The 21852-nt window shown below is 38.2% G+C and overlaps 2 protein-coding genes across 9 annotated transcripts in view; both read right to left on the bottom strand.

The window, feature by feature from the left end:
• LOC115220782 (SAFB-like transcription modulator) overlaps window positions 1-622 on the bottom strand; it is a 35652-nt gene extending 35030 nt beyond the window's left edge. The window contains exon 1 of one of the 2 annotated variants that reach the window (XM_036510535.1): window positions 358-622. In XM_036510535.1, the coding sequence (XP_036366428.1) occupies window positions 358-492 (135 nt within the window). In that variant the 5' untranslated portion in view covers window positions 493-622. The remainder of the gene's footprint in view (window positions 1-357) is intronic. The other variant, XM_029790930.2, reaches the window with a different exon arrangement.
• Window positions 623-4301: 3679 nt separating this feature from the next.
• Window positions 4302-21852, bottom strand: part of LOC115220778 (scaffold attachment factor B1) — a 35085-nt gene continuing 17534 nt past the window's right edge. For 5 of the 7 annotated variants that reach the window (XM_036510523.1, XM_036510526.1, XM_036510528.1 and 2 more), the window contains 13 exons: window positions 20501-20541; window positions 20260-20354; window positions 17363-17512; window positions 15868-15949; window positions 14992-15123; window positions 14262-14452; window positions 13145-13305; window positions 11562-11687; window positions 8821-8928; window positions 7162-7305; window positions 6097-6282; window positions 5597-5736; window positions 4302-5151 (listed from right to left, as the gene is read on the bottom strand). In XM_036510523.1, coding sequence (XP_036366416.1) covers window positions 4802-5151; window positions 5597-5736; window positions 6097-6282; window positions 7162-7305; window positions 8821-8928; window positions 11562-11687; window positions 13145-13305; window positions 14262-14452; window positions 14992-15123; window positions 15868-15949; window positions 17363-17512; window positions 20260-20354; window positions 20501-20541 — 1906 coding nt within the window. In that variant the 3' untranslated portion in view covers window positions 4302-4801. Of the gene's footprint in view, window positions 5152-5596; window positions 5737-6096; window positions 6283-7161; window positions 7306-8820; window positions 8929-11561; window positions 11688-13144; window positions 13306-14261; window positions 14453-14991; window positions 15124-15867; window positions 15950-17362; window positions 17513-20259; window positions 20361-20500; window positions 20542-21852 lie in introns of all 7 variants that reach the window. The other 2 variants (XM_036510524.1, XM_036510529.1) reach the window with 2 other exon arrangements.

Raw genomic sequence — 21852 nt, 5'->3', positions numbered from 1 at the left:
TTTACAACCAAGTCACTGATGCTATATTCTATCAGATTTCCGTAAACAGTGGAATAATGTTGGTGACCAGGGGGTAGATATATAACGAAGGATTACTCAGTAACAAATAATTAATCATGCTTTTATAAAATATAAACAAAAGTCATTATAATACGGGGCCATAATATGTTGTGTTTAAAATGGCTACGATGACTTTCCTTCAATGAAAAACCATCGTTTTTGATCTGTTAGACATTTTTGCACGAGTTTTGAAAATTCAAGAAACCCCCCTCCCAACATTGTTATAATTATAATACAATGTTTATATATATATATATTATATATAAACACCGTGGCTGATTATAAGATCGCTCCTACCTTTTCCAGACGTTGCAAGAGCACGGCCTTTACTCCAGTCTTGTCCAGACCTCGTTTTTCCAGTTCATTGCGAAGGTCCACAACCCTGAGATCCGTTAATTTGTCACTGGAGATCTCACCACTTACACTGGCCATGGTGTGATGAATTATATGTGTGAGTAAATACCGAGTGTCGTTGTCCACTGATTTCACGTTGAAGCAAAAACTTAAGGACGCAATTAAAGTTTTATTTATCTACACAACAGTTATCTCCCTTTTTTTGCGTGGTGACGTTGAAGCTGCTTCGTTTGTCGTTGCCACCAGATGGCACAAGTGTCAAGCTGTAAAGCATTGCTATGACAATGACCCTCAAATTCCTAACAGTCTTCTCTTCATTCTATCCTGCTTGTACTTGCAGGCAACACCTACCTTACGGAACACCGCGTTCCTGAAAATCTTGTCGTAAGGTGAGGTTCCGTAACAGGAAACTGGTTTCTATGCTTATAACTAAGACGCATTCCGATAGAATTTTTTTTTTTTATTCAGAGAGAAATAAGTTCGCGCGCAAACACACAAAACGGAATGCAACCCACGTTGTTTCGGGTTAAGTCACTCTGCGCGCCACTTTGAGCAAGTGTCTTCTTTAGTCACAGGCCGACTAATACCTTGGGAATTTAGCAGACGGAAACTGAGGAAGCCCTTCGTTTGCGAAGGGCTTGCAGCAATCAATGTGTTTTGTCTCTCTCTCTGCCACCGTTTGACAACCGGTGTTCGTTTGTTTACGTTCCCTGTAACTTATTGGTTCAGCAAAACAGCCGCGATAGTATAAGTGCCAGACTTTAAAAAAATGCAATCTGGTCTATTTCTTCAACTAAATCCTTCAAGACGGTGTTCCTGCTGAAACAAGCAAAAGATATGGGCGTAACTTCGGTATAAGTACCGGATACGTTTCAAGAAAGTGTTGTTTTTTTTATATATGGGGGGGGGGGCGGGAGGAAAGGGTTTCTGTTATCTTCAGAAATGTAAACAAAGCCACGTGTGTACTTATACCGAAGGATCGCCAAGAAGTATTTTCTTGAAAATAATTATTTTAAAACACTTACAGTTTAGAATGCTTACATGAAGCATTTAAAGAGAAATGCATATGGGAATAAATAAGAATTCTTACAGTACGTAGGCGCAGGAGTGGCTGTGTGGTAAGTAGCTTGCTTACCAACCACATGGTTCCGGGTTCAGTCCCACTACGTGGCATCTTGGGCAAGTATCTTCTGCTATAGCCTCGGGCCGACCAATGCCTTGTGAGTGGATTTGGTAGACGGAAACTGAAAGAAGCCCGTCGCATATATGAATATATATATGTGTTTGTGTGTCTGTGTTTGTCCCCCCCGACATCGCTTGACAACCGATGCTGGTGTGTTTACGTCCCCGTAACTTAGCGGTTCGGCAAAAAGAGACCGATAGAATAAGTACTGGGCTTACAAAGAATAAGTCCCGGGGTCGATCTGCTCGACTAAAGGTGGTGCTCCAGCATGGCCGCAGTCAAATGACTGAAACAAGTGAAAGATAATAGATACATACTCATCACAAAAGACATCTGCTGTTATGTGATGGGAGGTGGAGATTCATCTCTCTCCCACCCATAGATCGTCGGCAGCAGCATCTGCTTCAGGGGTGTAGAAATTATCCAAACTTGTTTGCAGTTACAGCACTTCATTTTCTTGTATAACTAGTGTATAATTTGAATCTATAATGGACTTCTCATATTTTTGCAATCAACTAATAAAAACTGAACATTATCTTCTTGCCATGTGGCTTGTTTTTCTTCTATCAGCACCAGCTCCTCGTTACTCTCTTTTACTGGTTTCAGTCGTTTGACTGTGGCCATGCTAGAGCACCGCCTTTAGTCGGGCAAATCGACCCCAGGACTTATTCTTTGTAAGCCTAGTACTTATCCTATCGGTCACTTTTGCCAAACCACTAAGTTACGCGGACGTAAACATACCAGCATCGGTTGTCAAGCGATGTTGAGGGGACAAACACAAACACACAAACGTATACACACACACACACACATATATATATATGTGTGCTTCTTTCAGTTTCCATCTACCAAATCCACTCACAAGGCTTTGGTCGTCCTGAGGCTATAGTAGAAGACACTTGACCAAGGTGCCACGCAGTGGGACCGAACCCGGAACCATGTGGTTCGTAAGCAAGCTACTTACCACTAGGTACGGTTGTTCATATACTTGAAGCAGTCCCCATTTTTATCAAGAACTTCGAAGTTTGTCCCTTCCCCAACATCGCTTGACAACCGATGCTGGTGTGTTTATGTCCCCCATAACTTAGCGGTTTGGCAAAAAAGAGATTGATAGAATAAGTACTAGGCTTACAAAGAATAAGTCCTGGTGTCGATCTGCTTGACTAAAGGTGGTGCTCCAGCATGGCTGCAGTCAAATGACTGAAACAAGTAAAAGAGTCATCTTGATTGTTTTCCTGAAAATCTCGGAGATGTTAGCAATGAACAAGGTGAACAATTCCATGAGGACATCAAGGAGATGGAAACTCAGTACCAAAGATGTTGGGACACTGTGATGATGGCAGACTATTACTGGTGTTTAAGACGAGATACTCCTGTGGCTCAATATTCAGTGCACAAAGAAGCACAAATTTATTCTTTGGATTTTCTACCAAAAATCTTTGCCAACGTGCATTTTCAATTTTGGATTTTTGTTTGTAGTGTTTTGTTTTGTTACGCTCTCTTTACTGATTCATATTTTAGGAAGGGCATCCAGCTGTAGAAACATTGCCAGATAAGACCGGAGCCTGGTGCAGCCTTCTGGCTTCCCAGATCCCCGGTCGAACCGTCCAACCCATGCTAGCATGGAGAACGGACGTTAAACAATGATGATGATGCCTTTTGTATGAATAAAATACTTATTCTATCAGGTCAAGTCAGAAATTAAACCTTATAGAGAAGAACTCAAGTTATTTTTGAATTTAGCAGGCAAATTCACTTAGGAATTTGTTGAAATATTCCAGGTTCAGGACAGTTTTTTTTATTCTTGTTGCCCAGTGTAATGTGAGATGGCCATTTATCTCCTCTACAGCAAGACGTCTGTCCCTCTATCATATTTTAGCCTTCAACATCTGGCATAAAGCCACCTCCCCTTCTCTCAAACACACTCCTACTCAGTTGAGGGGGATTTTTCTTTTATTTATTTTGTTTTGCAAGTTGGTGACGTCTCTAGTGCCAGTGTCACGAGAAAAGCACCCAGGGCATTCTGAACCTGTCAAACCATCCAACCCATGCCAGTACTGAAAACAGACATTGAATGATAATAACAATGACAGTGTGAACTGACTTGTATCCTCTGGACTGGGCTGTATCTGTTGAATGATGATAGCATCAATATCCTGCACGTAAGGAAAAGCCACTGCAGGTGTTTTATTTGAGATGATTGTCAGAGTTTGTTTGAAATGACTAGAGAACAACTTTACCCATGATGTGAGTGTTACCTCAGGGAGCCTCCAAGGTATGATTGAAAGCCTCAAATGCAAGACTGTGAGACATTATGCACTCATACTTCCGGCTAGGCCTGCTTGTCCAAACCCTCTGCCAATATTGCATACAGGACTGTCAGTGTGTGCAGGGTTGAGTGGCAGCTCATAGCTGAAAAAGACAGGTCTTGTAACCTGTGAACAAAGATGTGGCAATTCTGGATGAGGCCACCACAGGAGGAATCTGTTTGAGTAGGTGAATAAACTTATTGTGAAAATTAAGTTGATAACAAAAACGAACATTTTGACTTCCACTAGAAGCTTCAAGGAAAACAAACAGTGACATGTTGAAATAGAGAAAGAGAAAAGATGAAAAAATGATAGAGCAAAGGCAGAGGTGGTAAAGAAAAAATACAGAAAGAAATAAAGACATGAATATATATAGAATAAATAAAATACTTTGCGATTGTTTTATAGTGAATAAAATTTATTTCTCCATATATTACATTCTATGTGGTCTCTTTTCACTTCTTTATTACATTCTGTGGTTGCTCTTCTTCCTCTCTCCCCCACTTTGGTAAATACAATGTATCTGGGCTCCTCTCCCTCCTCTTTCATTAATATATAACAACTGTGGAAATGTGTGTGTGTCAGGAATAACAGTATAAAATATAGCAACAAATTTGAAGGAAATAAATATATTAAGACAGTAATGTAAGAGGGAGTAGAGTGGAGATAGGGAGAAGACAATGTGTGTGTGTGTGTGTGTGCATGCATTAAAATATGGAAGGACAGAAATATGATTGGATGTCCAACAACCAAGCACTACGTGACAAATGGAATGCAGGATGTGGATGATATATTGGCTGGAGGGCAGGGTTTTATTATCTGTCTCAGAGACCTTCTGCACCTCTAAAATCAAACACCTCACCATGACTTCACACTTTAGTCCTCAGTTTGGATTTCACATAGATCCCATAATACTGTAAGCATCAAAACGAGGTTCTTGCATACGTCCACTCGTATTACTGACACTACCACCTCCACCACCACGTGTAACCATCATGATCCCACTATGTGACTGAGAGTTGCCAAATGTGTTACCAGATCCCAAGTTCTGCCCCATCCCACCACTATTACCGGGTCTGCTATTGTCTACAAATGCCCCACTGGCATCACGCCCCGTTTTCTCCATGGGGTCACCAAGCCATGGTTCACTGGGTTGGTCCATGTCTCCATGCATGTGGGACCAGTTGTCCACTTTCCTATCTACACTGCCAGAACCCCAAGAAGATCTCTGGTCTGGTCCACCACCTGAAAGGAAGAAGGCAGAAAATGCACTAATGAATACACGAATATGAAAAATAAAGACTGAAAGGAATTAATGTCAAAATAAAATGAAGAGAATATTGATGAAAAGAAAAGACAAGAGATATGGAGAAGACTAGGGCTTAACTCTTTAGCATTCAGATTACTCTGTTGAAAGTAATGCTTTTTCATTCACATTGTTTTGAATTAGTCATGCATTATCTTGTAGCTTCAAGATTTTGATGAAGTGATTGTTTATTTTGAGAATGACAGGGGAAGTGTGGGAGGCCAGATCTAGTTGAACATAAGACAAGTAAAATATCTGGGCCCAATATTAGTGGTTTAAGTGCTACAGAGTTAAGAGAAGGACAGCTACAGAATGCTTTAAGAAGTGGGTGAAATTTTACTTGAGAGAGAGAGAAATGATCAAAAGAAGTGAGTGGAAGCTTACCAAAAGAATTTCTCACCCTGCCCAATCTATTGTGAGCTGATATACTTCGTCGGTCATTATCACGTCCTCGATCGGAACCAACATATCTTTTATCAGGCTCTCCACTTGGTCCCATATCTCTTCTTAATTCAAAGGGCATCCTGGATGTGGAGGTAAACCAGATACAAAATTAACAAATTAAAGTGTTTAGCAACATACTGTACAAGGGACAATGTACACAACCTGAGCAATTGATCAACTTTCACCTATACAGAACCTTGTTCACATCAACACTGACCCATATGGAGACTGGCATACACACCAACATTAACCTCAAACAGAGATTGGTGTATACACCAAAACTAACCTGCACAGAGGCTAATGTGTGCATAAACTTTGACTGATATGAAGGATAAGGTTTGTAACAACAGCCAGATACCAGCTAGTGTGTAGAACAATAGTGAGCAGTAGAAAGATACAAAATCAAAAACAAAAAAGTCAGGTTTAAAAACACACATTACCTGTTGAGTTTTTCATCTGTTCGAGAACGGTCTTCAGTTCGTCTTTCATCTCTGACCCGAATATCTCGGAAAGGACCCATTTCCCTTCGCATCATTTCTCTTTCTTTACGTTCATCATAGCGACTTCCACCTTCCAAAGATCTACTGTCCCTTCTACCATAATCAGTGTTCTCATATTCATTATAGCTGAAAGAGAAAAAGAAAGATGAAATTAGATAAGTATCCAATATACAATAAGATACGACAACTATTATGTTGATGCTTACTGAAGCTTAAACAAATGTCTAGAGCTGTCCTCTTGCTTGCAGAGAAAGCAGACTGCCTTTTCCTTAATGGTGTAACAATTTCAGAGAACTCTTGGTTCTTGAGATTGTATCTCTTCCTCATTCAGAATCATTAGCAATTACCAGCAGGTCATGGTTTACCTTCTCTCAAAGCAACGACAATTTCTATAAATCAGAATTGATTTTGTATAGTATTTAGAATACCTTTGTTCACTTTGTTGTCAAAATTGAAGCTATTGACTGAGTTAAGACACACACCTCACATTTACAAACAGGATTATATACCTTAAATATAATTTAATCTCTCGTCACTTCGCATACAGTTGCCTCCTCCTTTACTGTGGTCCCGCTCAGTTGAATGAAAAAAAGCACTTAGTTCAAAGAAACCATGCTAAAACAGATACTGGAGCATGATGCAGTCCTCCATTCCATCAGGTCCTGTCAAATCATCCATGTCAGTGAGGAATACCAGAGCCAGGTTTCAGAGCTGTCCTGAGGCTGTGGTGGAGGATGAGAGCAGCCACTCTAACTGAAGAGTTATCTTGCAGATATAATCTAGTTGGTATTTTTTGATTTTTTAAAAATACTTTTATTTTTCGATGGGACAGTATTTTCTTTGCTTTTTGTACAAACTGTTAAATTTAGCCTCAATAATCTCTAAGCATACACATATAAAACAGGCCAAAGATATTGTGAAATGCAAATGAAACTTTAATTTAAAACACTAGCCAGGTAATAAGGAATCAATGACAACATATCAACTTCACCACTCACAACTTACCGTGACTCATTCTGGAATGGAAGTTCAAATCTAGAGTGGTTGCCAGAACCGATCATCCTGGATCGTTTAGGTTCGTCCCAGAGTTCATCACGAAGACGGTTTCGATCATGAGGTCTTTTTGCAGGATGTCTCATTTCATTTAACCTGATATTAAACAAAAAACCAGCAAAATCAAGTAAAGAACAGTTGTATTGAATGACAAGCAGCTAAAGGATAAGATAAAGATAGTAAACAACCTTAACTTTCAACAATCAACCACCAGGACACCAGTTTCAATAACAAGGTTGCTTTTATGCAGTCCTCAAACACCAGAACCAGCATGCAAAATGTCCTCAAATTATCCCCAACTGTCTTGAGAGAAAAATAAAATGTTGGATGCACTGGCTAATGTAGTCCAACATTATGTCTGAGAGAAGAAAAACAAAACTCGACCACCTTTAGGTCTGCTCCATCTGAGCTGACTTAGGGCTAAACAAACCCAACACCAATGAGCTGATATCCACATAACAAAAATAAGGCAATAAACAGCCCCAGAATCAAGATTATGCGATGACATACCAAAACAGTTACTGGACTTAATTTCTTGCTACTAAGTAGCTAAAGACCATCACAGTAAATATTTCATGTCAATATATAAAATTGCTTTGTAGACCTGCTGTTGTCATTCATTGTGTCAATACTGATCTACAACATAAAGTACTCATTTCAGTCATGAGCAGTGGAATATGGCGATTTGGCTGTTATTGCTAGCAGATCAAGCTGCTACAACACATACATGCTTCCACAAAGTGGTTTTGTTGCTGTTTTTTTTTATTAATGTGACTGCCACCTGAAAAGCACCTGTGCTAGAGCCACATGTGAAGCATCCATGTTGTTGCTCCGTAAAAAGCACCTGGTACATTCTGTAAAGTGGTTGCATTAGGAAAGGCATCCAGTCATAGATACTATGCCAAAACAGACAAATGGACACTAGTGCAGCTCTCTGACTGGCCAGTTCCTGTGAAACCGTCCAACCCATGCCAGCAGGGAAACGGACATTATGTGATGATGATGATGAATGGTTGTGTTTAGGCCAATGGATAAGTTAGGTCAGAAGTGATGTGAACACCACTGGTTCATTGTTTTGCTTCCTCTATGATGAGATCAACAGATCAGCATTACAACATCTTTACATACACAAGAATCCCATTTGAGATTACTTTCCACAATTAGGAAAAGTCCTACATCCTAATCCCCAATCCAACAAACAAAACAAACATGAAATTATCCAAGGGTAAATAAAATATAATTCAATCAAATAGGTTGTATCAAAGACACCAAGAAAAAAAAAGCAATAAGTTTATCATAAGTATTTAGAAACTTTGAGAGGATGTGAAATAATTCATTCTTATCTGTAGAGCTCGAAGAAGATGAAGCTACAAAATAATGACATGTAAATATTGGGTTCAAAACGTTTTGGGATAGAAAAAGTCAAAGGCTGCCTGTCGGACAATGGTAGAATATCTGTCAAATTTACAGATGTAGGTTCATGCTCAAGAGCAGCCTTTTGGTGTTTCCTGTCCAAAAGGGTTCTTAACCCAATATTTACATTATGTTACGGATAAAAATTCATCATTAAGTTCACAGCATAAGAGTAACAACATAACTTATCTCACTTACCGCATCTCTACATCACGCCTTTCCATTTCCAGAAGTTCTTTTTCCATCCTGTATCTTAATAATTTCTCTTTCTCCAGCTTCATTTTCTCCAATTTCATTCTCTCTAACCTGAAAAATATGAAAGAATATAAAGATAACATTAAGAATTTAAACAGAAAATAAAAATAAAACTGACAATCCTTGCCTATACTCATCAACTTGTATCTACCCTGACATGTTACTCTGCCAGAATATCCAAGAAACGTTCTTTTGAAACTAGAGGAAATTAAGTATCTGTCACCTTTAAAAACACATTTCACCCCTTGGAAAAGGGAAGTGAGTTACGTAGATAAAATAATAGATAGAGTATCAGTCTGCTAAACAACAAACTATCATCACTGTGAGATGGACAAAGAGACTTCAGCCTTAAATAAAGATTCACCCAACACTTAATAAGTACCATGTGGAGCTATCATTTTCAAACACAAAATACATAAATAATATAGTACTACAGATACCCTCCCCACAAAAAGGGCGGGCGTGACAGTTAAACTTATAAGGCCTTTGATCATAGGCCTGAATGATAACAATACAAAGAAAAGTTCACTACAAGAACAGAGAAACTGTCTAATAATCATCTCTTGAAAGGGTATCGAGAAAAACTGCTCCAAATATGTCAGCTTCTCTTTATCCCGAAACATAGGCTAAAATTTACAATGGTATCCAACCCAACCAGTGGATTATTAAATCTTAAGAAAAACTTATCAAGAGATAATACAATTTAAACATCATCATCACCATTTAGCGTCCGCTTTCCATGCTAGCATGGATTGGACGGTTCAACTAGGGGTCTGGGAGGCCAGAAGGCTGCACCAGGCCCAGTTTGATCTGGCAATGTTTCTACAGCTGGATGCCCTTCCTAATGCCAACCACTCCGTGAGTGTAGTGGGTGCTTTTTACGTGCCAGACGGGGCTGGCAAACGGCCACGGTCGGATGGTGCTTTTTACGTGCCACTGGCACTGGGGCCAGGCGAGGCTGGCAATGGCCATGATCGGATGGTGCTTTTTACGTGCCACCGGCACGGGGGCCAGGCAAGGCTGGCAACGGCCATGTTCAGATGGTTCGCTTACGTGCCACCGGCACTGGTATCACAGCTACAATTTCCATTGATGTTGATCGATTTTAATTTTGATTCTGATTCTCACTTGCCTCAACAGAGAATATAAAATTTTGAACCCAATATTTACACGTTACTTAATAGTTAAAAAAAGAAACCACTTAATATATCTTACATGCTCTAATCTTTACTTTTTTTCTTTCTTTTACCATTCATTTAAAATGTCTTAGCCCTGCTTTTGTGAAAATTTCCAAATTCTTCATAAATCACAATTACTATCTAAAAGATCTTTAAAATGGTTTTGTGGCTTATAAAAGGAAGAGCAGAACCCAAGGTATGTTTTTTCAGCGTCCCCAAGACTGATTAGAAGAAGGGAAGAAGCTATCCTTAGATTAGAGACCTGGACTGAAAGCTTGAAAAAGTGTGTACTCTGCAAAGGGCATCCAAGGATCAGATGTGCTCTTAAAGAGAACAACACAATAATAGTACCAGCAAAAACAGGGATGGTCCCACCTCAGACAGCTTTAAACATAGTTTCTGGCTAAATTACGTTATGAGTACTATAGTTGTCAAAAACAATGCACATGTATTTGTTTATGTTTCTGAAGAAGATTGTCGCTTTCCGTAAAAATTAAAATTTTTTTTTCATATATGTGGGGTGGGGAGAAGAGGATCATTTGAAGTTGGCATAAAAGCAAAAGAGACAGAGAGAGCAAGATTGGATCGGGGAAGTTCTTTTGAAGTTGGCATGCCGTGTGTTTGTGTGTGTGTGTATGTGAGAGAGAGAGAGAGAGAGGTTCTCTATGTATGTATGAATGGCTTCAGTGACACACACACACACACACATATATATAGATATATATGTATGTATCTATATATATATATGCATAAATGGATGTATCTATATATATATATATATATGTATATATATATACACACACACACACATAAATGTGCCATGATAGATCACTAGCCACTACACATTCTTTATTTTCTTTTCTCTCCTTGTTCCTTTCTGTGGAAGAGCGTAGTCACTGAAGCCATTCATACATACATACATAACCTCTCTCACATACACACACACCTGCAACATTACTCTGTGTCTCTTCACACACACTAACAAAAGAACTTCACATACAAACCACACTTTCTCTTTCACACACCCCATCAAACACACACACACATACGGCATGCCAACTTGAAAAGAACTTCCCTGATCCAATTGCGCTCTCTCAGTCCCTTGCTTTCATGCCGACTTCAAAAGATCCCCTTTCCCCTCACCCCACATATGTAAAAAAATAAAAAGTGACAATCTTCTTCAGAAACAAGCAAATACACGTGCTTTAAAAAGTCACAAACACAGTTCTCATATCAAAAGATCGCCTAGTTTCCACTTATGAAAGCATTGGTCAACCCAAGACTATGTCAGAAAACACCCATCCAAAATGATTCACAATGACACTGAATTTGATATTATGGAGGTGTGAAGGAAACTTCTTACCCACACAATTATGCAATTCTGTCTTAAGCAGTTTCAATGTGAATGCACTTTTAACAAACCTTATCTTCTCTCTAACACTGTCCAATCTTATGGCCTCCTTCTTCAGTTTCTGTAACAGTAACAACATAATCTGTCTCACTTACCGTAACATCTCAGCTGAATGCATCTCTACATCACGCCTTTTTATTTCAAGAAGTTCTTTTTCCATTTTGTATCTTAACAGTTTCTCTTTTTCCAGTTTCATTTTTTCCAATTTCATTTTCTCTAATCTGAAAAGTGCGAAAGAATATAAAGACAACAGAGAATTTCAACAGAAAATAAAAAAGAAATATCCCTGCCTACACACACCAACTTGACACCTGTTACTCTGCAAGAATACCCAAGAGACATTCTTCTGAATGTAGGGGAAATTACGTATTTATCCAAATGTCACTTCATGGACCTTAAATATTAGGAAGGTCAGATGTAGTTGAGTAATCTATACAGAAACCACAAAGGTAAGCAGAAGAAAGCAAAGTCAGGTGGACAAAATAATAAAAGCATCAGGCTGCTAAACAATAGGCTAACATCACTGTAAGCTGGACAAAGACATTTTAGTCGTAAACATTTATGAATCACTTAATAAGTACCATGTGCAGCTATCATATAACATCCTCTCATTTTAAAACACAAAATACATAGATAATATAGTCCTATAGATAACAAAGAAATTGGAGGGGGGAGTTACAGTTGTAAGGCCTTTGATCACAGGCCTGCAAGATAGCTAAACAACAACTCAAAAGTAAGGTTACTAAGGGGGAACTGTTTGTCTGACAATCATTTCTTTAACTTTCACTGCTATGTTCAATTCTTCCTTTGGTTTTGAAAGGGTATTGAGGAAAGCTACTCCAAATATTTCAGCCTCTCTTTATCCCAAAATTACAATGGTGTCCAACTAATCCATTGGGTTATCAGATCTTAAAACTAAAGATATCAAGCAATTTGAACAAAGAGTATAAATATATCACTGAATTCATCTTATTTATTGTGATCTTTAATTTCCTTCTCATATATTCATTAACATTTTTACCATTCATTTCTGTCCACTTTGCTGGGTGGTTAGTGTTAGGAAGGGCATCCAGCTGTAAAATATGTGCCAAAACAGACACAAACGTCTGGTGCAGGCTCCTACCTGACCATCCAATCCATGCCAGTGTGGAAGGCAGATGTTAAGTAATGATGATGATGATAATGATAGTTTAATGACTTTGCTCTCTTATTGCTAAAATTTCCAAATTCCTTCTAATCCACAATTACTATGTAAAAAACTATTCAAAACATAAAAATACTTAAGTTTTTAAAATATAGCAATATTTAAAGAGTTTTCTCAGTGTTGCCAAGACCAATTTGAAGAAGGGAAGAAGTAATCCTCAGATTAGAGACCAGGCCTGAATGTTTGATAAAGCGTGTACTCTGTTAAAGGCACCTAAGGATCAGATGTAGTCTTAAACAAGACAACAAAATAATTCTACCACCAAAAATAGGATTGGGCCTTCAGACAGCTTTTAACATAGTTTCCATCTATGAAAGCATTGGCTAACCTAAGACTATGGTAGGAAATACCTGTCCAATATGATGCAGAATGACCCTGAATTTGGTATCATGGAGGTGTGAAGTAAACTTCTTTCTCACAAAATCATGCTGTTCTGCCTTAAACAGTTTAAATGTGAATGCACTTGTAACAAACCTTATGTTCTCTCTAACTTTTCCCAATCTTTTCGCCTCCTCCTTCTGTTTCCATACCACATCCTGCTGACGCATACGAGCCAGGCCAAGATTTTTCAACCGACGCTTATCCTGTACCCTACGATTTTTTTGTCTCTGACGTGAACGCCGTCTTTCTCTTTCCTTTGTCAAGAAATTTGGTTGGGATTTTTTTTTTTTCATGAATGGAATGTGAAAAGAGAATAATTATTAGCAAAGAATAAAACAAACATAAAATCAACAAAGAAAACATCTTAAAAGTAAATAACCATACAAAATAAGACTTGATATGATACAAAGAGTCAGTGACATATAATATGGCAAATAGAAATACCACAATAATTTAATACAAACATCTCATAGATTTTAGCAGTTCTGTATAGCACTAAAAGCTGCTACCCTGACAACATAATACCCTTATATCCCAATATAAAAAAAAAATCTCTCGTTTTACATAATTTTTCCACACTAGACTAGGAGCTACATTTCCCTCCTCTTGCTAAGCATTCAACCTTGAAGTAGATTGGAATAAATTTTATCAGTTGAGCAAACTTGAGTAAGTACAATTATATGATTTATTACACCAAATAGGACACAATATTACAGATGTAGAAAGATTTGAACTTCTACTCTTGTTGCCAGTAGTCCAGTGTCTTACACCCACAGTCACAGTGCCACTATTCTAATGAAATAATTGACCTTCTTCCACCTAATCTGATTTGAAATTTCTTTACATATTCTATACTGCAACAGCCACCACAATTACCACCACAACTATTGTGACTATTGCAGAGTCACATCTGAATCAATCTGCATAATTTAAACAATTTCTTTAGGTTACATCTCAGGCGTGCTACACACTAAGACCTTCACTGGAAGACAATGCATTTCAAAGCTAACACACCAGTTATGACCAGTTTTAAGGTAGGGGAGCTCTATCTCAAGATTTCAAGATGATATCAGGGATGATAAACACTTTAAATTTAGGGTCAAGTAAGTGGTATTAGCCACTCTAGTTTCAAGGTGAAATTATTTATCTTATTCTACTTCAACTACACACTTTCGCTACATTAAAAACACATACATAAAATTGTACTTACTTTTATTTCATCAAATGATAAAATCTCTTTCTTGACAGAAGGGTCACCAGGCCCTCGTGGTTTAGGTTTTGTTGTACTGGGAGCTTTCTCCTTGGCGCCTGCTGCTGCCGCAGGCTCTGCACCTTTCTCAGAGCCTTCTTTTGTAGCTGGTTCAGCTGTACTCTTATTTGGTGTAGTTGCATGAGATTTATCTGAAATAGTGAATCAGTTATCACCATCATTTAATGTCCATATTCTTCCTGTAGCCAATTCTCACCTATTTTCAAGCAAGGTGATATTTCCCATGACCACACAAATTTTTCACAGATGACTTAAAACCAACAAATTCATCTGTCCAATGGCAATGCTTCTTTACAACCATCTTATGACACCAAGACAATGGTATAACATATACAATAGGCTTATTTCAATTTCCATCTACCAAATCCACTCACAAGGCTTAGGGCATCTCAGGGCTAAAGCAGAAGACACTAGCCCAAGGTACCACGCATAACTACAAAGCCACACTGGCACTGAAGATCCACCAGTAAATGTATTTCTATAAATCTTGCCAGTCGAACCCAGCACAAATCAGGAAATTATTTCAGTACCATATTCTCTTCAGAACAAGCTACTCTTGTACAAAGACAAAACACACACACACGTGACCTTTAGTAAGACTGACCCAAGCTTTTGCACAAGGACAAAACACACATACACACACACACATGCGACCGTTAGTAAGACTGACCTGAGCTTTTGTGACGACTTCTGCTGCTCCTGCTACTATGTCTTTTGTCATCTCTTCTGCTGGACGTTCTCCTGCTTTTATCATCTTTCTTTGATTCTCTCTTCTCAACTTTCTTATCACCATCTTTTTTTTCTGCAAACAGCACAAACACACATAGAGACACTATCACAATCTAGAGACTTCAAGGCAATACAGAGTTGCCTATAAGTGTCAACTAATCATTATCATCATAGTTTTTAATGTCCACTTTTTCCATGATTGCATGGAGAACAGGAAATTAGTTGAGGCAGATTTTGCTATGGACAGATGCACTTCCTGCCATGAACCCTCATCTGGTTCCAAGTACAGTAATATACTCTAATGACCAGGCATGTTTTCATGGAAGATTGGAAACACAGCAAACTGTTTACATCATAGCAACAATTCTTTACAGCTATCACAAAAAGTCAAGGCAAGGAGACAGCAACATACACACCCAAACACACGGATATGTTTATATATGTACTATATGTACAACAGACTTCTTTCAGTTTTTGCCTACCAAATCCATTCATGGGGCTTAGGTGAGCCTGGAACTATAGTAGGAAACACTCGCCTAAGGTACCACACAGTGGGACTGAAGCTAAAGCCATGTGGTTAGGAAGCAAACTTCTTACCACACAGTCACACCTGATATTTATGATTCTTTGAATACTATTACTACTGTTAAGTAATTGTGAAATGCCAATGGTTTTATTAAACTAATTACTTGGTTAGTAACATGAAACACTAAGTCCAGCTAACTTCAATGCAAATGACCTATAGAGTCTCTGCATTGGAATTCTAGAGCCAAATTCTGTTTAGGGTACAAATATGAAACACTGGAAGAAGTCATACCATCTTTCTTTACTTCAGCCTTTTCTACTTTTTTTTCTCCTGCTTTTGTTACTGGTGCTTTAGTGTTAGGTTCTCTTCTAGCCTAAAAAAAACGGGAAATATTATTTGTGACATCTCAACTCTAAACCCTTATTAATGATGTATTTGTACTACCTTCAAACACATACATACATTCAACAGTTTATCATCACACATCTCTTTACCAATAGATTATTACTGATATCATTGCACGTTATACATTCACACACACATCATAACTATGACCATCATCAGTCTAGCAGTTAAGATATTCAGGTTGGAGAAGAAAGCAGTGAAACTTCTTTACATCATACATAGCAGGGCTAATACAATCCATAAGCTTAAATGGGAACTCAAGAGCTTGAGATAGCAGCTCAAAAAGGCAAGAGGGGAGGAAAGGAGACCTCTCAATAAAAGTTCATGGCCCTTACAGCTGAATAGCAAAGGAGACAATGGATTAGGAAGCAAGCTAATTTTCAAGCAAACACATGTGGGTTTACAAAATAGTTGCTGGGGCAAGGGTCAAATCACTTGCTCCAGAGGCACGATCGAGTCATATGAGAGTTACTTTAAGAAGTGAGTTCAGGGACCACGACATAAGCCACTTAAAGCCCTTGAGCAATCCATCTTCACCAGCTCTGGAATTTGACAACAAAGGACCAAGTTAGAAAGAGGTCTAGGAAAAGGTCAAGAAGGTAAAGGGCAGGTTAAGCCCCAGAAGATGATCAATACCTTCCAAAGAATTTAGTAAAGCCCTGAAGGTAATATGGAAGAAGATTGGGGTAGCTCATCAGTGGTAGTGTGAAGAAGGGGTGTTGAAAGGACATTATTCTTCTGCCACCTGACAAATTACCTCCAATTGAACTTCTATGCTGATACTTCAGTTCTTAAAGGACATCAGGGTGTCTAGAGCATTCCAGTATGGTTAATCAGTTGATCAGAGAAACCTTCAACAAGAGAACTGGTACTATTGTGGCTGGACCTTACAAATGGCTTTTTAAACAGAACACAAATTAAAAGACATCATTCTGAATTACTGCCACAACAGCTTTAGTGTCAGTCAGCTTTACAATATCAGAGTGGCACAAACCCAACAAGTGTACTGTAACTAAAAAAACATTTCAGTGATCCTTAACACACATGCTATGAAAATACTAAGCTGGTTGATGTGTACAGGACTGCTCACCAACACTGGTGTCTAATAGGTTCCCATTAAGGACATACTGACTATCCAGGAGGATCTTGAAGGGCTTTGATGAACTGATGACCTGGGTTTGCACCTCCAAGAGTTGAACAACACATATTTTTCTCAATAACTGACCATAATTGATGATCTCAACCTTACTCTAAAGATAACCGATATCTATTTCAAATGCTGAGCATGTTTCTAACAGCTGACAATGAAATGCTGATAACATTTAATTCAGTAGCTGATAAATGGGTCTGTAAACAAAATAATGAACTTTGGATAACTCACCCTTTCAACTGATATCATACGGCCATGCAGTTCAGTCTGATTAAAATGTTGAATACATTTAGAAGCTTCATGTGAAGAAGACATAGTTACAAAACCATAACATCGAGCACCAGGGCTTCGTGCATTTGTCACTACTTTGGCACCAACAACCTGATGTAGACAAAAACAAAAACTAAATTAAATTTTAAACACAAAAATTTACATAGGTAATTATTCAGCCCAATACTCATCAATATTACCAATACTAATAAATTATTTCTGAAAATAGGTGCAGGAGTGGCTGTGTGGTAAGTAGCTTGCTTACCAACCACATGGTTCAGGGTTCAGTCCCACTGCATGGCACCTTGGGCAAGTGTCTTCTACTACAGCCTCGGGCCGACCAAAGCCTTGTGAGTGGATTTGGTAGACGGAAACTGAAAGAAGCCCGTCGTATATATGTATGTGTATGTATATGTTTGTGTGTCCGTCCCCCACCAACATCGCTTGACAACTGATGCTGGTGTGTTTACATCCCTGTAAGTTAGCGGTTCAGCAAAAGAGACCGATAGAATAAGTACTAGGCTTACAAAGAATAAGTCCTGGGGTCAATTTGATCGACTGAAGGCAGTGCTCCAGCATGGCCACAGTCAAAATGACTGAAACACGTAAAAGAGTAAAAGAGAATGATATTGCAGATTAAAAGTAGTAAATGTTTTATATAGAGTTTAAGTAAAACTCTTTACATAAAGGATTTTTAAAAATTAGTTTGGTCAGTGTGCATGGTCCCTTCCAAATTCTCTAAGACCATGAAAATCTATCAGTGATATTCTGCTTGAATAGTTGCAAATGTCATCTGCCAGAAAAGGATTCTAGAAAGCTAACATTCTGGGAAAAAGAACTAAGAACAGGGGGTTATTATAGGCTTTAAAGTAGAGTGTACACACAATGTCACTAACAAAATAAAAGAGAATCAAGCATCACAAAGTGGGGGTGGCACAAGACAAACCAGTTCCAAGGAACAGACTCCAATGCAGAAGGCATAGATAAGGGAAGAGAGAAAAGACAGCAGGTCCGTCAACTGGAAGCCTGAGTATGTTGACAAAAGTCTTTATACCATTCAGTTGAGTGCCATTTCAGTTGGATGTGGTTTATGAATAGCAACAGTACTGACACAGATGTGAGAAGAGTACACTATAGGAGGTTTCACCTGAGCTATGTAGAAGGCTAACAGCTGAAGTATTTCCTGGTCCTAAAGAAGACAGAATTTGTGATTAAGTCCTTGCTCTTTTGAGGATATGGATTTACCAAGAGAGATCCTTAGCCAGAGCAAGGCCTAATATTTGGAAGGAGCACTCTACAGTCCAGTTGCTGCATGTGCTTCATATTCAGAAACCAGAGTGGAAGTGGAGAGTGTCTGTTGAATGTGTCAAAACTAACACACCTTTGTTGAAGAATGTTTCCAAGAAGTCAGGGCAGGTTTGGCATGTGGTGAATGTGGATGACGTTTGGAGTAAATGATCAGGGATGATTGAAAAGTATCATCTACATAAGGGTGGTAGGTATTGCTGGAGGTGACTGAAAAAAGGTCATTGATGTATAGACAGAGGGCAAAACTGAACCATGAAGCAAACCAGAAGTTAATGGAATGTAAGTCTGAGAGAGCTATAGACATGTACATACTGAAGCTCTAGTCACCTTGACAGGAAGCCTCCAATCCAAGAACCCACAGGCAGTTAGATTTACTCAGAGATTTAGGGCACATAAATCACAGTTAAATGCTTTGCAACATTGTTTTCTTCAGGTATTTTTCCAAGAGTAAAAACTTACCAACCTACTGATGAATGAAGAAGAACATGTCTCCAGTAGATTGGCTTTATATAAGCAGTAGTGGAGGTCATCAAGGGGAGAGATGGATTCTGAGTGTTAGAGAAGGTTATTTATGACTATCATCTCTAACAAATTGAAAGTGAGTGCAATAAGATGATGGTTGGAGTAATTTCCGGCAAATGGGACATATTGTAACAAGAATCCAAAGATTGGGATATATGGAGTCAAACTGAAGAGTTTGGTGAGGATAGGGTTAGCTACAGATTTCATGGCTAAAGGCATTATTGTTTTGAGGTGATTGGGAGAGATTTTGCATTTGGCATGTACGTGGTGGAGGAGGGGAAAACAAGTTTTGAGAGAAGATTTACTTAGAGTATGCAATGCAGAGATGGATACAAAGTAAACAATCCCTGTAGAAGCTTCCTGTTGAAGAGTACTGGTTGCTGAACCAGAGAAGTGGAAAGGAGAAGGATTTTGCAAAGATGACTCAAATCAGTTTTGAAAACAAACAAGATCAGTAGTTGCTTTTGGAAATGAGAAAGCTTACCAGTTGTACCATACATGGCAGAATCCTTTGCATTTCAGATAGTTTTGCAGATTTCATGTTACATGAAAGCTGCCTTGTTTGTAAGAGTGCTTTTTCTCTAAGTATTTCAGGCTGTATGCTTTGCATGAAATGCTGCAACACAGCTAAGACTGAACCACTTAGAGGACCCGAGACAATTTTGGTTTTGCATGGGATATAAAGGGACATGCCAAAGAGTATGTTTTCTGTCACCTACCTAGCTGTCTCTGATGGGTCCAGAGTCAAGTACATGTGTCAAAGAAAATAGTGTAGAACTGGTGGAATTCTAACCAGTCGGCTAACCTGAAGTGAGCAGGGAAGGTATGTTGAGCTTGTGTTGTGGACAACCACACACAAAGCAGAGAGTGCTGATGGTCTGACAGTGACTACATTTGGAGAAGAGAGAGTTGTTTAGAGTGTAAACACACTCTAGACTAGCATAGTGTGAATCTAAGTACTAATTAGTAATAAATATGATTAGTAACAAATTACATGAAATATAAGAAACAGATATTATTCAACATACCTTGCCATATTTGGTAAAAAGCACTTTAAGGTCTGTAGCACGGGTGCTTGTGGCAAGACCACTGACCCACAAATTCCGACTGTTTTGGTCATTGCCTGTGAAGTACAGAAACAAATGAATATGGAAAGATTACCAGGAAATCTGACCCTTCAAGGTTAAGATTTCAAATACCTCACATTTAAAACAAAGGCTTAGTGAATAATAAGATTCAGAACATGTAGAATAATAAAAAAAAACTTACTTCTCATATTCTTGATAACTTTGGGTTTAGAAGCTGAAGAACTGCAACAATAAAACAATCATTGAGAAATATCAGAATGATGATTATCACTAATGAATGTCATAGAAGTGTATTGGAACAATTTTTCATCATTCATATGAATTAAATATAATTAGCAAAGTCAAACAATATCACTCCATTCTAGGACCCTAACTCTAAATAGATTTGTAGAGATATATATTTAAGAAAACAAATAAGGGCTATGTATGTATGTATATAGACATATACATATGCACTTCTTAAAGAAATTCTTATTATGTAAGGGAGAAAGAATGATGCAATAGAATAACTAATATTTAGCAAAGCATAGACGTTCCACACACTATGTAGTAATATAAATATTTATATTAACATCATATTGCATATAGGGGAAAGCATAATGATATAAGAAGCTTACCTGCTGCAAAGATGTGTTTTTGTAATAGTCATTTATTATCCCCTTTCAGGAATAAATGAATACAAAAGACACTAATTTCAAATGAAGATATTGGTGAAGACAATAAATGGATTACCTAAACTAGCTAACAACTGACACCACACATCAGCAACATGTGACCAACACTTATGAAGAAAAATGTACAAAAATACAAGAACTATAGTCTTCATGAAGCTAAAAAGAAGTCAGCAAGAAATGTGGAATTCCCTAAACATTAACTGCTAATTTAGCAGGAACATGGCTGGAATTCAGGAATCTTAAACTCAGACTTTTTGCTTTCCAAACATCTTCCAATTTGTATCTTGTCAAAAACATTTATTATCTAACATTGACTAAGTCCTGTCATTTTATTCTTGGGAACTTCAGGATCCCTCCTCCATCTCCTCTGCTTCAATTGTAGTTGCCATCTTCGTCAAAACAGATAATTTGGCTTCTTGATATTGGTTAATTTGTTCCTGTGGAGAATGCGTCAGTAATTTGGTAATCACTTAACATCTGACTCTGAGAATGTGCAATTATATTTCAACTGAGACTCCTGACCCCAGCCAACCCCCGAACACTTTGCTGGCCCTTTTTAGTTCATGAACTATAGTTTACAATAACCATCTAAAATATGATGAATACTAGCGCAACATTACCTAGCAAACATCCTCATTGGTATCATCCATCACATGTACACTCACAACAATTTACATCAACCTTTTAAGAGACTAAGAAATGACCCAGGAGAAAACGTGGGTTTTCCTTTTTGTCTCAAACATGAATAACTAATGGAAATATACCTCAGATAAGTTCAGATCAATTACAGCCCAGGCTATGTGTTTAATAGTATTTCCAAAGTACAATCATTACAGCAGATTCTCATGTTTTATGAAGA

The sequence above is a fragment of the Octopus sinensis genome, linkage group LG17, assembly GCF_006345805.1.
Source record: "Octopus sinensis linkage group LG17, ASM634580v1, whole genome shotgun sequence".
Taxonomy (NCBI): domain Eukaryota; kingdom Metazoa; phylum Mollusca; class Cephalopoda; order Octopoda; family Octopodidae; genus Octopus; species Octopus sinensis.
The sequence above is the reverse complement of the archived record's forward strand: the minus strand, read 5'-3'. Positions and strand labels throughout refer to the sequence as shown.